The sequence below is a fragment of the Lycium barbarum genome, chromosome 1 (genome assembly GCF_019175385.1).
Source record: "Lycium barbarum isolate Lr01 chromosome 1, ASM1917538v2, whole genome shotgun sequence".
Classification (NCBI taxonomy): domain Eukaryota; kingdom Viridiplantae; phylum Streptophyta; class Magnoliopsida; order Solanales; family Solanaceae; genus Lycium; species Lycium barbarum.
Genome location: NC_083337.1, coordinates 151,481,224 through 151,495,630, shown reverse-complemented (window position 1 = coordinate 151,495,630; position 14,407 = coordinate 151,481,224). Strand labels below are relative to the sequence as shown.

Below are 14,407 nucleotides of genomic sequence, written 5' to 3'. Positions count from 1 at the left end.
CAACCAAATATACATTCAAACAACCAAATATTATTTGCAAAAGCTATAACCAAACACAATATCATCTTCAACTCCAACTCCAACTCTAAAATACCAAATAAAGCAAAAAATATTTGATTTTCATGGCCAAACGCCTACTAAAACTTGAAAGCCGCTTCAAATTTGTTTTCTTTTTTTTCTCCAAGTTCAAGTCGTTGAGCACTCAAAAGTCAAAGTCTTCGGTCACAAAAATTCCAACCATAGTAGACAACTATTCAAGAAAATGGGACACTGGAAAAGAATTCCACTCCACTTTCTCAAAGCAAACCGCAAGAAAAGCTCTGAAAACACAAACAGACACTTAAAAAAACACAACACATTAGCTCATTCCTTTGTAAACAGTTAAGTTGTATTACGAGGTTTATCATTCTTGTCTTCTTGGTGTTTCAGACAAGACAAGAACACTGTTCAGCTGAGACCAATGCTTCCCATTTTCATCATCTGCTCTTGTTTCCTTGCATACCCGACTCTTGCTAAGGTACAATCTTGAAACTCTTACAACTTTTTTCAAATTTAATGAATTTTCATTTTTTCCTTTCCAGGTTCGCTTCTAAGAGATAAATTATTGAGTATTTGAATGAAATGGTTGTTGAGTTTAAAGTTCACAAATGCATTAAGTAAGGGACTTTAAAGGTGAAGTATGAATTAGGAAATGGAGGGAAACAAAAGTGGAGAGAAATGAAAGTTTGAAAAATAAGTGAGCACTTCTCCCACATTGGTGGTTGAAAGTGTTATGTGTGTGCTTATATTAAGCAACACATTCTCTAGCTCATAAAGGGTTGAGAAAAGGACCACCCTCATGCCGTAGTCGTTGCTCGGCTTGGCTTTGGCTCTGATTGATAATCTTTTTGACCAAATTTATTTTATTTCCATTTTCGTTACTTAATATTTCCAGCCCTGATATTAATTAATTCACGCGAAATTTTAACTTAATTAATTAAATTCGCGGAATTATTTTTCCCAACGGAATTAATGATGACCAACGGTCATCTCCTTCACCGAACATGGCACTTTCACACCTGTTCAGATCAAAATAGCAGGCTATAAATTTTCAGAGGCTTCGCCTCATTTTTTACACACTGAACAAATTGTTTGCTTTCTGAAAAACGCATTTTTTATTCCCCTCATACTGCATTCTTTTCAAACCAGAAATCAGTAAGTGTCATGTGATTGCTACCATTCGTTGAGTTCGCTGAAATTCTGCAATTTTCATTGCCGGTATTGCAGAATAGAATTCCGTTCTATCCTGGGAAGAATTAATCCAAACCTTTGGCAACTGTGAGGGGATTAAATTCTTTAACGAAACACAGTTTTCTGTGTGCTCGAAATAAACATACTGTTCTTTACTTTCTGCAAACAGATCATAATTTGATTAACAGGAATCACAATGGTTACTCTAAATGGATATAGAGGATTCATATACTCAACTCTTAACTTGTCTGTCATTAGGCATAGTTGATTGATCATAGAGTATTTTCTTTTTCCTTTCTGTGTTTGCTGTTTGTGGATCTTGAGCCAGTTCTATGACTGACTTAATGGATTCTTCATATTGTATGAATCCAGTTGCCCTGCTGGCACAACTCAAGATAGTTCGAGCATCGAAGAGACCAAAATAATCTTTAAGATAACAAGTGAGTGATGTTATAGAGAGTATTAGATAAGAATTGCAAGTGCACCATTAATGCAGTGATTATTATTCAACGGAATACAATCATGTAGTATTATGTTTTCAGCATTGTTGTCCGTGAACCAAACAAACTCTTAATTTCACTGATTGATTAACCAATATCTCGGAATACATCCACTTCCCAAACATTGTCAACAAATATGTATATGCCAAAAAAGTCAGTATTTGACGTTTTAAAAAAAAAAAAAAGATTTTACACCAAAATTAAAAAGAAAAAATGTACAATACAAAAATCTTCTATAAGTTATACTGGAAATATTTTACTTGTAGTATTTGGAAAGGTAAATTTCTTTAATGCCTCAGTCTGTGATCTGTTGAGAAATATAGAAGATTACAATTGTCCAGTATTTCACATACAAAAATTGAATTCTTCAAGTTAGTTACTGAATACCTTTGCACTTGTGCTTTTTAAACACTTGAAAAGTTATATCTTTGGTGGACGGATAAAAAAATATATTATAACTTTGTCTGACAAATTCTAAAGAAAATGAGTTTTTGGTGCATTTAGGCTCTGGCCTTTCTACCATACATCTTGTTTCACCACATCCCACCATGATGAACCTTGGTGTAATTTCTAGAACCTAATGATTCACTCTTAACTTTATCTAAACACCAATATTAATTATGCATTTAACACTTGCAAGAATCTTGTTTGTGAATTATCTAATGGATGGACGGCTTTCTTCTGTTTGCAGCAGTATCAAGAAGATGATTCTGTCACTCTATGGGTAAACAAGGCTGGACCATATAAAAACCCACAAGAGACCTACAGTTATTATAGCCTGCCGTATTGTCGTCCTGCTCATGCTGATCACAAGCGGGGTGGCCTTGGCGAGTCTCTTGGAGGAAATGATCTTATTGATAGCCAGATTGACATAAAGTTTAAGAGTCTGTTCTTCAACTTTTCACTGGAGTTTTTATGCTTTTGAAACACTTCTTTTTACTATTATCCATTTTCTTTCAACAGGAGATGTGGAGAAAAGATCAATTTGTAAACTTAAATTGGATGCATCAAAAATAGCAAAGTTTAAGTATGCAATTGACAACTGGTATTGGTTTGAATTTTTTATGGGTACAGTGCTTCACGACATCTCTATGATACTGTCAATTCTTTCAACAGCTACACATATATCTGCTTAAAGTGTACTAATTTCTATACTTTTCTCTCTTTGTTACCTCTTTTTTTGGGTTATGACTTGTGACTTCCTGCCTTCAGATGATTTGCCAATATGGGGTATGTTCTTAATTAGTTTGTCTCTAAATATTTCTGAGTACCATCTACAGTTGTAACAGAAATAAAACCTCACTTGGTATACGGGAAATTCAGGTTTCGTAGGCGAGGTGGATCCTTACGGAAATGAAGATATCAAGCATGTAGTGTATACACATAAGAAGCTTCTTATTCAGTACAATAGAGACCAGGTAACCATTTTGTTTTTACTTCTTAATGCCTTGTTGCATATCAATATCTGCAACTTAGTGTTGATAATCTAACTATACTCTCACTCCATTAGATCATTCATGTCCAACTGTATCAAGAGATCCCAAAGCCATTGGAGGAAGGAAAGGTGTTGGACATGACATTTTCTGTTAAATGGGCCGTGACAAACGTCAGTTATGCACAACGGTTCAATGTGTACCTGGGTTACAACTTTTTTGAGCACAAGGTACATACCTCTCTACTAGCCTATTTTATTAGGTATTTATAGCCTATATGGAGTTAGTCCCCATTAACTGCATATAGCTGTTCATGTTCCTGGCTCCTAAAACGTCTTTACTCCTTTTGCAGATTCATTGGTTCTCTGTTGTCAATTCTATCATGATGGTTATTTTCCTCACTGGATTAGTGTCTATGATTTTGATGCGCACTCTTCGCAATGATTACGCAAAGTATGCTCGTGAAGATGACGATATGGAGACTCTGGTAAAGCTTTTTCTTCCAATTAATCACGTATTTGCTTGAACCTCTGTCCAATGGTATATCCTTATTGAAAAATTAGTAATTTGAGGTCTTTGGTTGGTTGACTTCTTGTATAGGAAAGGAATGTAATTGAAGAGTCTGGTTGGAAACTTGTCCATGGTGATGTTTTCCGACCTCCACAAAATCTGGCTATGCTTTCAGCAGTTGTTGGGACCGGTGCTCAGCTTGCAGCACTTGTTCTCCTCGTCATTATATCTGCCTATTTTCAAATGATGTACATAGAGTATGTTCGCAACCTAACTCATTAGACATACCAGATGTGAAAATTGTGGTTCTAGAGAGTAGAGACTGCATTTTTTCTGTTTATTGACCCGTTAGGTTTCCTGCACCCAATAACTAACTGATATTCATCCCATTATCTGTATCAGCCGCACTATGTGTTCTTTGTAATTAATTATGTTGATCATTTTCTATTTGAATGTAACTACTACATGGATTTCCAATTGTGTCAAACTAGCTAGGTGTGTTCTATATTTTGATTATATGATCAGCACTACTGCATTTATATGCTCCTCATTCTTTTCTAATGCTTCTGTAATTATTTATATGGCTTAGGAGAGGAGCAATTATTACAACCTTTATTGTATGTTATGCTCTTACATCGTTCATCTCGGGATATGTGAGTGGTGGCCTGTACTCTCGTAACGCTGGTATGTTCTCCTCTGTCTGATGTCTCATAATCAAATTTAACTGTGGATCATTTATCATTGAAGTTTTTTTATTCTTTGAATCTTTTCAGGTGAAAACTGGGTAAAGTCGATGGTCCTTACAGCATCACTTTTTCCCTTTTTATGCTTTGGGATAGGGTTCATTGTAAACACCATTGCTATAATTTATGGATCCATAGCTGCTATTCCCCTTGGCACAATCATAATTGTTTTTGTTATCTGGGCATTTATCTCGTTGCCCCTGAACCTCCTTGGTACTGTTGTTGGAAGAAACTGGAGTGGTACGCCAGACAATCCATGCCGTGTTAAGAATATCCCTCGTCCTATCCCTGAGAAGAAATGGTACCTTAGACCATCTGTAATTTCTATGGTGGGAGGTCTTCTGCCCTTTGGAAGCATTTTCATTGAGATGCATCTCATCTTCTCTTCCTTCTGGACCTACTGGGTAATTATTCTTTTTGGTATCAGGAAAAACATATCTTGAGATACTTCTTACGCGCTGTTTGTTCCTGGCATCTTATTAGCAATATATTAGACTCGTTTGTTTCTCTACATTGCTGGAGATTCCTAAGCGTGCATCTACTTATATTTCTACGATGTAGCTATATATATATTTAGTTTAAAATGTTTTATACAGGGTATGATGTTGTTGTTGTTGTTTTTTATAATTTGTAATTTGTAATTCTACTGACCACCTTGACAATATTATTGACAGGCGTACTACTATGTGTATGGGTTTACGCTCCTCGTATTCATTGTTCTGATCATCGTCACAGTTTGTGTGACAATCGTGGGAACATACTTCTTGCTGAACGCGGAGAACTATCATTGGCAATGGACTTCATTCTTCTCCGCTGCCTCCACTGCTATATATGTCTACTTATATGCTATATACTACTATCATGTAAAGACTTGGATGTTTGGTCTCTTCCAGACCAGCTTTTACTTTGGCTACACTCTTATGTTCTGCCTTGGTCTGGGTATCCTATGTGGTAAGCTCTCTTAGTTTCATTTAGTTGGTCTTTTTCGCATTTTACTAGATCTGTATATTGAGACCATACATGCACCTGTCATTAACTTGGGTCTTGACTCGACTTTTTCTTGCTTGATGTTATGGAAACTCCAGGTGCAGTAGGGTATCTCGCCTCTAATTTGTTCGTGAGGAGGATTTTCAGAAATATTAAACGTGATTAAGTGCATGACACTGCACAAGAGAGGTTACTCTTATGGAGTTTACCGTGTTGAGTTCTACAGAAGATGTACGTTCATGGCAATATTGATGAATAACTGTGAATGAACATTAGACACTAGCATTGTATCACTGGAAACATTTGACCATCAAAATTCATGAAGCTATATATATATTACAGCGATAACTTTAAAGATCCTTTGTAGATTCTTTTTACCTTGTGTAATCTATATGCTCTGTATAATTTCCTACACACATGTTGCTATACTGAAAGACTATTAGATGTTACATTCCTATGGAATAGATTTGCCTCTAAACTTTCGATTTTGTTCCTTCTTTTTCAGTTTTTTTTCTTCCTCCTGGGAACCAATATTCTGCTTATATGAGCTTCACAAAGCACAGCCAATTCCAAGTCCAGAAAAAAGATTGCAACCATTAGTTGACACATTAAGCCTTTCATAAAAATTATGTAAAATCATTTCCCCATTTAATAATATTAATTCTAAAATAAACATCAGCACTTTCTTTTTCGTAGTTTGACTTTTCTAAGAAATTTTTTAAGAAGTTTCAAAATATATGAATGGCTTTTAAAATTCCAATTTATTAAGCAATTCACGCTTTAACTTAATTTGATTTTTTTTTTTTTTCAACCACTATGCATTTTATTTTTCATCATTAATGATGTACTAAATTAAGTCAAGCTAATACTTCAAACTCAATATTTAATTTAATCAAACATAATCACATAAAACAAATCGAGATAATGAAGAACATGAAATGATCGCGTAGAACACTCACATCCACTAAAATTTTTCTTTCTATTTTACTTTTATGGCTAAGCTGCACCCTTTTTCCTTTTTAATTTGTGGCCAGGGTGAACTGTCTTTCATTCAATGAATTTTTGGCCACTATTTTCAATGAGTTATACAGCTAGGAATTGACAATGAAAAAGTTGAAATAATTTTGCGAAAGATATCCACGCGCTCCATTCACACGAATCCCATTAATTTGGAACCTATGCTCTTTCCTCTGCCACAAAATTCAGATAAGCCTTTTTGTTAATTCTCTTGTATCATTATCGTGATGATGATGCTTAGAGTTCGTTTGGATTAATGGATGAAAGGTATTCGATAAGCATCAAATCTTGAAAAATATTTTTAGTTGTTAAAAATTAATTTTAAAAATAGATATTTACGTGTTTGGATTGAAGCATTGAAATTGATAATAAGCAATTGATATGTTTAATCAATACTTTTTCTATTAAAATGAATGAAAAGTCCTTATAGCTGTTTATAAAAAATATAATTTTGAAGGTGTTTTACCTAAAGAAGAACGAATGACAGAAATAGAATAGAGATATAATTAAAAAAAATATATTTTAGGAAGAATATTTTGGAGATTATAAAAATTATTAAGGATTAAAATCGTAATTCTATTTAATAGGATCCCAAGGAAAAAAAAAATATTTCTACCGAGCTAAAACAATATATTGATGCCTCTAGTAAACCAAAGTCATCGTTTATTAGCTATTTTGCTTCACTTTCTTCTTTACAAATAAGAAATTGAAGATCTAGTTACGATTAGAAATCAACTTTCGATCGTTAACCAAAAGTACTTATAAGGTGTAAAACGATAAGATAAGGAATTACAAATTTATGACTTTTGGTTTATAAGCACATGTCTTATAACTAAGCAAATTTAATGTTTACTAGTCGCCTAAAATAAGTCAAAAAGTACTTATAAGTTCGCCAAACACCTTTTTGAGAAACAAGGATATATTAGGAATCTTATTAGTTAGTAAACAACACTTTTCAGCACAACTCCAGTTTAATTGGACATCAAAACGAGTGAAAACACCAAGTGAAAAAATTAAAACTTCTCCCTCCGTCCCAAATAAGTGTCAACTTAGCAAAAAAAAAAAAATTGTCCCAAAATGAGTATCACCTTAGGAATTCAAGAAAAAACAAGCAAGTATTTCCAACTATGTTCTTAACATTAAAGAAATAGTCCTTTTTAATTTGCTCAATTCTAAAAAAAACATCTAATAAATAGGGATAGTTTAATAAACTCTATATTGTATTTATTGATTTCCTAATGGGCGTGGTTTCTACTAAGGTGACATTTATTTTGGAACGGAAGGAGTATTCATGGCAATAAGATTTTAGAGTTAAATTATTTTCAAACATAAAAAGAAAAATTCTTTTCCTTGGAGCAAACTAAAAAGGAAAAGTGTTCCATAAAACGAAATTAAAGAGGTACTGCTTTCTAGTATAATTTAATAATTTCTTTTGTTTCAATCATGTCTAATAATTATTGTTTTAAATTTATAAAATGTTTACCACATTCCATTTAATAATTATCATGTACCGTCTTAATTTATTTGAGGAGATTAAATAAGATTTTTGTATTTTTATTTTTGCTTAGAAATAAAAATGGTTAAATGGCCATGATCCCCTATTTCAAAAAAAAAGAAAAAGAAAAAGGCCACCTCTTTGAAAAAAGATAATAAAAGGTCTCTGCCTTGGTAGGCCGTGCTTTCACGCGCTTCTTTGCTTTCTTGGCTTTGGTTGCACAGCGTAGACAAGAAATGACGTTGCCTCGCCGCAAATCAACAAATCATACGAGTACTTTTCTTAAACACTCTTTCTATACGTATATTAATTACTATATACTTACATCAAACTGAGATCTTGTTCAGTTGTTTGGTGTAGTATTAAGTGAATTCTTTTGACCTAACTTTGAGGAATTAGAATAATAATAAGTATTCTTTCATTTTTAATTAGATATTTCGAATTTCAATCATGAGGATAGATTTTGTTTCGCTTTACCATTAAAATAATTTTTCTTGACGTGAGTTTGAATCAATTAAATCCGTATCAGACATCGGATCGGATGAAAAATAAGGAAATACCACAAGTGCTTGTAGTAAGATGATAAGTATTCTCTCATTTTTATTTAAAGGCTTCGAGGTCGAATCGGGAGAATTGAGTTCCTTTTGATAAGAAATACTTCTAAAATAATTTTTCCCATGCAAAATCCATATTAGTTGAAATTGCACCAAACACGGAAAACTAAAAGAAACACTTGAGGGATTGATCTTACCAAGACCCCATTTTTTATATTACACTTGGAGGGCCTCATTTTTCAGAGCGGTTAAGCTTTGCAATAGTTAATTATTAGTAATGATATTATCTACGTTACCGAAAAACAATTAAAAGAAAAAGATAAAGTTTGATGCCAATTTGTTCAATGATATTTGGAATACGAAGTTTAAGGAAAAAGATGTCTCTTGACGCATAAATTCATAAAATCCTAATATAGTATCTTTAGGAGTATAAGATTAAACGCAAAAATTAAAGTGGTTTCCCCTAATAGAAATATGCAAATCACCAAACAAATTAGGTAAGATGGAATAATTAGGTTTGTATTCTAGTAAGTTTGTAATTTTGCATTTAATCTAAAGTGAAGTCACAATTAGTTGGTGTATTGCTTGATATACTCTTGTCTACCATTTGACCTGAAAAGTTTATAACGACATTTAAGTTATATAAACAAAATTTATGAATGAATGATGGAATAATTAGGTTTGTATTCTAGTAAGTTTGTAATTCTGCATTTAATCTAAAGTGAAGTCACAATTAGTTGGGGTATTGCTTGATATACTCTTGTTTGCCTTTTGATCCGAAAAGTTTATAACTCCCATTTAAGTTATATAAACAAAATTTATGAATGAATGAGTCGTTTTCTAGCAATTTAGGTTTTGAAAAAATCATAAAGCCGATCACCATTTCATTTTATTCAATTCGCTTATGATAAATTAAATATTTTCTCTTTTACAAACCAAATATTGATTTAGCCATCACAATGATTTTAATTTTTTCAAAACAAAATTTTGTTTCAAAAATATTAAATTTCACAAAAAAGTTACGAGATTAAGGTTGATTTCTCTCATAAAAGAGTAGTATGACTGAAATATGAGAGCCAGTTCATCTTATTTTTCAAGTGAATTTAAAAACTACATAAAACAATACTCTCTTCTGTCTCAATTTAAATATTTTACTTTTTTTTTTAATTTGTTCCAAAAAAAAAAAACTCTATTTCTATATTTATTAAGTTCACTATACAAAATTCCTACCCGACAAATTTAAAATCATAAGATTCAAAAAACATTTTAATATATTATACACGTCTTTAATTTATGATCATAAAATTCTTTAAACTTCTAGTCAAGTTAAACTAAGTCACTTATAAATTGGAACGAATAGAGTAATATTTATAGACTAATAAAAAGAAAATTATTTTAAAAATTATAAAGTCCAAGTACAGTAATACTTTTAGATCAAAAAGATGTTTAATGACATTTAATAGTACTCCTCACAATTTTCTCGACACATAGATAATAGAACTCAAATCAAAGTAACACACATTACCACCATTTCTATACCGATACGCTATACAAAAAGATAAACAATATATACCTAACAAAGACACCCTGACTACTTCAGCTCCATCTTCTTCTTTAGCTCACTTAACGAAGAAAAATTAAGCGATGCAACGTGGTGGATTATCCCGTTACCGGTCAGCTCCAGCAACATGGTTAGAAGCACTTCTTGAATCCGAACCCGAAACCGAAACGGAACTAGTCCTTAACCCTTCTTCTCCTATTTTCCACTCACCAAATAAACCACCACCTCACCCATCAACTACTGAGCAGCTACCGGACATTAAACCGGTAACCGGTGGCGATCTGGGTGGTGGTAGTAGTTTTCTAAGACAGAATAGTTCGCCGGCCGAGTTTCTTGCGCATATTAGCTCTGATGCTTACTTGTCAAGTTATGGAATTCCGTCCAGTCTGGAATTTCTTTCTTCATCTCACCCCACTAAGCGACCTAGAGAAGCTGATTCGGATACTTCACCATCCCACTTGGTTAGTATATTATAGTTAAAAATTTTAATCTCTTATTATTGTCCATTATTCCCAGGTTTCCTGAAATATTTCTGATCTTCTATAGGTTTCTTTCTTTTTATTATTATTTCTGTCTGGATTGATTGGCAAGTATTCTGGTTGTTGTTGTACAAGTATAACCAATTCCGAAAGATCAATATACATGGATAATGTAATTTACTCCTCAAAATCAGTAATGAAAAAATTATTACTAGTTAATGACATTGTCAACCAATAGTTGTCAGAAACAGTTGTGCCTAAACTTTGAAGCTAGTCTGTCTAATGTGTGAATGATCTGACGTTTTTTTCCTCTCCTGAATCTCTGTTCTCTTTATTAATATGTACATACTTAAGGTTGTTTGTGTTTGAGAGGTGTAGAAGGGAGAGCCAAGTCGGCAGTTACATGGTTCTGGTGGGTCACTGGATGCTGAAGTGGAGAAGCTTATGGATGATTTGGTGCCTTGTAAGGTCCGAGCAAAGCGCGGTTGTGCCACCCATCCTCGCAGCATAGCGGAGCGGGTAAAGCATTTTTCCTTTTTTTTTTTTTTTTTAGCCCTTGTCTCTTTTTGTTTGTAATTACCCGTGTTTATCGGTAATTTAAATCGCTTGTAATTCTCTTGTGCAAGGTTCGTCGAACGCGTATAAGTGACAGAATTAGGAAGCTTCAGGAACTGGTGCCAAATATGGACAAGGTAAGTTATTTATGGGAGCTCCTTGTACATCTTTTAAAGTTAATGCATAAATAGCAATTTCATGAGGGCTTTGGCTTGTACTAGTTTGAGGGTTTTGGCACCTATTATTTTCACACTTCCATCATGTCTTCGTCTACAGGAAAAATGATGAACAAGACACCCACCTTTAATCTCAAATTGATAATCTTCTTCTTTATGACATCGATGGTCCTAATGGGTGAGTCCATCAAATGCATAAAGAAAAGTAGCTATGAGGAATAAAAAAACAATACTTTATGGCATTTGAATCCAGTTTTGCTGATCACAGCTAATTCTGTATAACATTGTTCAATCTTAAAGATGATTTTAGAAAATTCTTAGAACAAATCGTCCAAGTTTCAGCCATATTTAAAAGCCAAACGCTTTTTGAATACCAATGAGTCCCTCCCAAATGGTTTTCCATTTCCTATTGGGTTGATTATGGTCGATGTAATACTCGCCATTTGAGAGATAAGTTTGTATGTATTCACCAAAGTTCAACATCATTAGAGTCCGTCTAATCTTTTGAAATTGTAAGAAATAAGACAATTTCTGTTTATGTTGGTTGAATGTCTCCTTGCTTATGCCAAGCCAGTTGTGATGAACTCACAATAGCCATGTAACATAAAAAACCGAGTTTTATGCTAAACGAAGCTCCAATCTCTAATTTTTCAGAACTCAGCCCTCCTGTTGCCAGTTGAAGTAAAGGAAGATCTTAGGCAAACTTGATCTATTGATTGGTTCGATATTTTAGAAGATTACTCTATAAGTTGTTTGATATGTTAGATATATTTTTTGCTAGGATGAACATGTCGGGAGTGCCAAAAAGTACGGTCAGAGTGTCAATTCAAAAAAAGTATATTGGTCAAACATCAGTTACTATGTGGGTTAAAATGAAAGCCAGATTTAAGCAACAATACATTCCCACACTCTAAAAAATCTAGCCAATAGATCAATTGCTTAACCTTAAGCAATGACCACTAATATCCCCAGGTGGGCCTTGATTCCATGATCTATAATTTAAGTCTTTGTTAAAGAATGAATCTGTATAGGTTATTGTTTCTAGTTGTTTCTAGGTGTAAAGTGCTTACTTTATAAAAGATGAGTTTTTATCTAATAGATCAAGTGCTTAACCTTAGGCAATGACCAGTACTATCACCAAGTACATCTTGATTTGATCTACAATTTAAACCTGAGTTAAAGAATCCATACATGTTATTATTTCTAAGTGTATAAATGAGTCTTTAGCTACTCTACAAAAAAGAATGAGTTCTTAGTAAGAGCAAAGAGAGCATTCACCTGTTTCTTTATAGAATGCACACCAAAATATCTGAAGAGTTCTAGAAGTAATTTAAAATCTTCTCCCATTGATGGACGTTCAAGATTGGAGAATACATTAGCTTAGATTTGGCTTCTTAAGGTATCTTAGAGTTTAAGTAGTACAACACCTCCTCTTTATTTTATCTTGCCTCTCTCTCTCTCTCTCTCACCTTTTCACTGCTATATCAGTTGTCGAGCCCTGCCGCCATTGAACTTCTTTTAGACCTCAATATTAATTTGGATGATGTCCTGATTTATCCCTAATTCTTATTTCATGTCTATGGGATCCTTAATGTTTTGACTTCACTAAGAAATATTGCCTTGGTCATTTTGGATATTTTTGGGCTGGACAAGATGTCATGTATGTGATTAGTGAGGATCAACAGTTAAGAAGGAACATAAACAAAGAAGAAAAGTTATCTTACAATGATGTGATAGTTTATGGGTCGTAAAATTTGGATTTCTTTGATTAAGAATGAACTGGTAAAACTAAATGAACTGGTAAAACTAAGGTTTAAAATAAAATGATACATGAACCTGCATATTTATGGTGAACTAGAAAGTAACTCAATACATGCATCACTTTACAGTGAACTTGCTGCAAATAGATTGACTGATTTATCCCTAGTTATCTATGCTGTTCTTATTGTACTTCATCCAATTCATGACTGACATTGAGTTTTGCTATCCACAGCAAACCAACACAGCTGACATGTTGGAAGAAGCAGTCGGATACGTCAAGTTTCTGCAGAAACAGATTCAGGTAATTCATGGATTCATGATCAAGTGATTGAATATCCCGAAACTCACTGGAAAAAGGAAGTGAGTTAGACAAAAGAAAAATAACTTGGACGAAAAGAAATTAAGTAGTGTAGTCAAATATTTTCTGTCGATAAACTCAGAAACAACAACCAGTTGGCTCCTTGCTTCTGTACATTAGCAGAAAAAATGAGTCAACGCCAGGCTCATGCAGTTTCTTAACTGGTCTCCTTTATCCTGTTTCATTTCTGCAAAGAAATTGCTTCCAGTTTCTGATTAATTACATTCGAGTTATTACTTTATGAGATCTTTAAATATAGTAAATAGTTATGTCACATGATTTGATTAACGGTAGTAAGGTAGTTACTGGTCTGGTGAATATGTACTTAAAAGAGGTAGCACTTGGATTGTTACTATTGTATCTAAGGGTGGTTTCATTTTAGAACATCTAATCCTGCAGGAACTTACGGAGCATCAGAAGAAATGCACGTGCTCAATGAAAGATCAATAATGAGAAGAAGAGAATTCCACTAGCGTATATAGGCAATAGTTTGCTTAGATGCATGCACTTTTAGATATGGTAATTCACTCCTCTATATCCTATTCGTCTTCATGTGTAGATATTATTGGAAATTCGCAAGAGCTTTGCTACTTTAGAATCCAGAATCAGCTTGGTTCTTTAGTATTAAATTTAGGTTGTACTCTTTTCTGGTATTAGTTGTATCATGTTGTCTATGTAGTGTCAATTTGCTTAATAGTCGAATTTCTGCAGCAGAAACATTTGACTTTCTGAAGATGTAATCATGATTTGTAGACCTGTCATGTTGAAAGCAAAATCAAATCAATAAATATTGTTGCATCAGAGTGGATTTTTAACAGTTGGATCTCTTGGAAAGGCAATTTCGTTAAGTTTTTTTACCAGGAAAGTTACATTTTTATTTATGTTTCTCTTTTCATGTTAACGGGTTGGGGGATTTTGTACTTTTAGGATTTATTGTTCAGATACTGCATGCCCAATACTTGAATGTTTACTTGAATGTTTATTGAAGTCCATGTAGATACTTTTCTTAAATGTGCAGTATTACATTGTCTTTGCAAAATGGGGCTAT

The 14,407-nt window shown here is 33.4% G+C and overlaps 2 protein-coding genes across 5 annotated transcripts; both read left to right on the top strand.

The window, feature by feature from the left end:
- Positions 1-240: 240 nt before the first annotated feature.
- LOC132644336 (transmembrane 9 superfamily member 1-like) lies at positions 241-5,758 on the top strand. 2 transcript variants are annotated; one of them, XM_060360936.1, is made up of 12 exons: positions 241-517; positions 2,425-2,614; positions 2,694-2,798; positions 2,943-2,960; positions 3,054-3,148; positions 3,241-3,393; positions 3,516-3,650; positions 3,764-3,930; positions 4,263-4,357; positions 4,447-4,820; positions 5,091-5,367; positions 5,502-5,758. In XM_060360936.1, exons 1-12 carry the CDS (start codon positions 461-463, stop codon positions 5,567-5,569), a joined length of 1,734 nt encoding a protein of 577 aa, XP_060216919.1. In that variant the 5' UTR covers positions 241-460; the 3' UTR covers positions 5,570-5,758. The 2 variants fall into 2 exon arrangements, with proteins under 2 accessions (XP_060216919.1, XP_060216912.1); XM_060360929.1 differs by having other exon boundaries at positions 2,422-2,614.
- Positions 5,759-9,974: 4,216 nt separating this feature from the next.
- LOC132644320 (transcription factor bHLH80-like) lies at positions 9,975-14,176 on the top strand. 3 transcript variants are annotated; one of them, XR_009583838.1, is made up of 6 exons: positions 9,975-10,491; positions 10,888-11,028; positions 11,136-11,201; positions 11,341-11,418; positions 13,234-13,302; positions 13,759-14,176. XR_009583838.1 is itself a non-coding variant. In XM_060360914.1 (5 exons), exons 1-5 carry the CDS (start codon positions 10,114-10,116, stop codon positions 13,748-13,750), a joined length of 663 nt encoding a protein of 220 aa, XP_060216897.1. In that variant the 5' UTR covers positions 9,975-10,113; the 3' UTR covers positions 13,751-14,176. The 3 variants fall into 3 exon arrangements, 2 of the variants coding, with proteins under 2 accessions (XP_060216897.1, XP_060216891.1); XM_060360914.1 differs by lacking the exon at positions 11,341-11,418 and having other exon boundaries at positions 13,742-14,176; XM_060360908.1 differs by lacking the exon at positions 11,341-11,418 and having other exon boundaries at positions 9,978-10,491.
- The last annotated feature ends 231 nt before the right edge of the window (positions 14,177-14,407 follow it).

Bases quoted from the DNA above. Each gene is read 5' to 3' on its own strand.
- LOC132644336 (XM_060360929.1), top strand. From the start codon at position 461: ATGCTTCCCATTTTCATCATCTGCTCTTGTTTCCTTGCATACCCGACT. The intron at 2,615-2,693 runs GTCTGTTCTTCA...TTCTTTCAACAG, and splicing joins GATTGACATAAAGTTTAAGA to GAGATGTGGAGAAAAGATCA. The intron at 4,821-5,090 runs GTAATTATTCTT...TATTATTGACAG, and splicing joins CTTCCTTCTGGACCTACTGG to GCGTACTACTATGTGTATGG.
- LOC132644320 (XM_060360908.1), top strand. From the start codon at position 10,114: ATGCAACGTGGTGGATTATCCCGTTACCGGTCAGCTCCAGCAACATGG. The intron at 11,029-11,135 runs GTAAAGCATTTT...CTCTTGTGCAAG, and splicing joins CTCGCAGCATAGCGGAGCGG to GTTCGTCGAACGCGTATAAG. The intron at 13,303-13,758 runs GTAATTCATGGA...CTAATCCTGCAG, and splicing joins TTCTGCAGAAACAGATTCAG to GAACTTACGGAGCATCAGAA.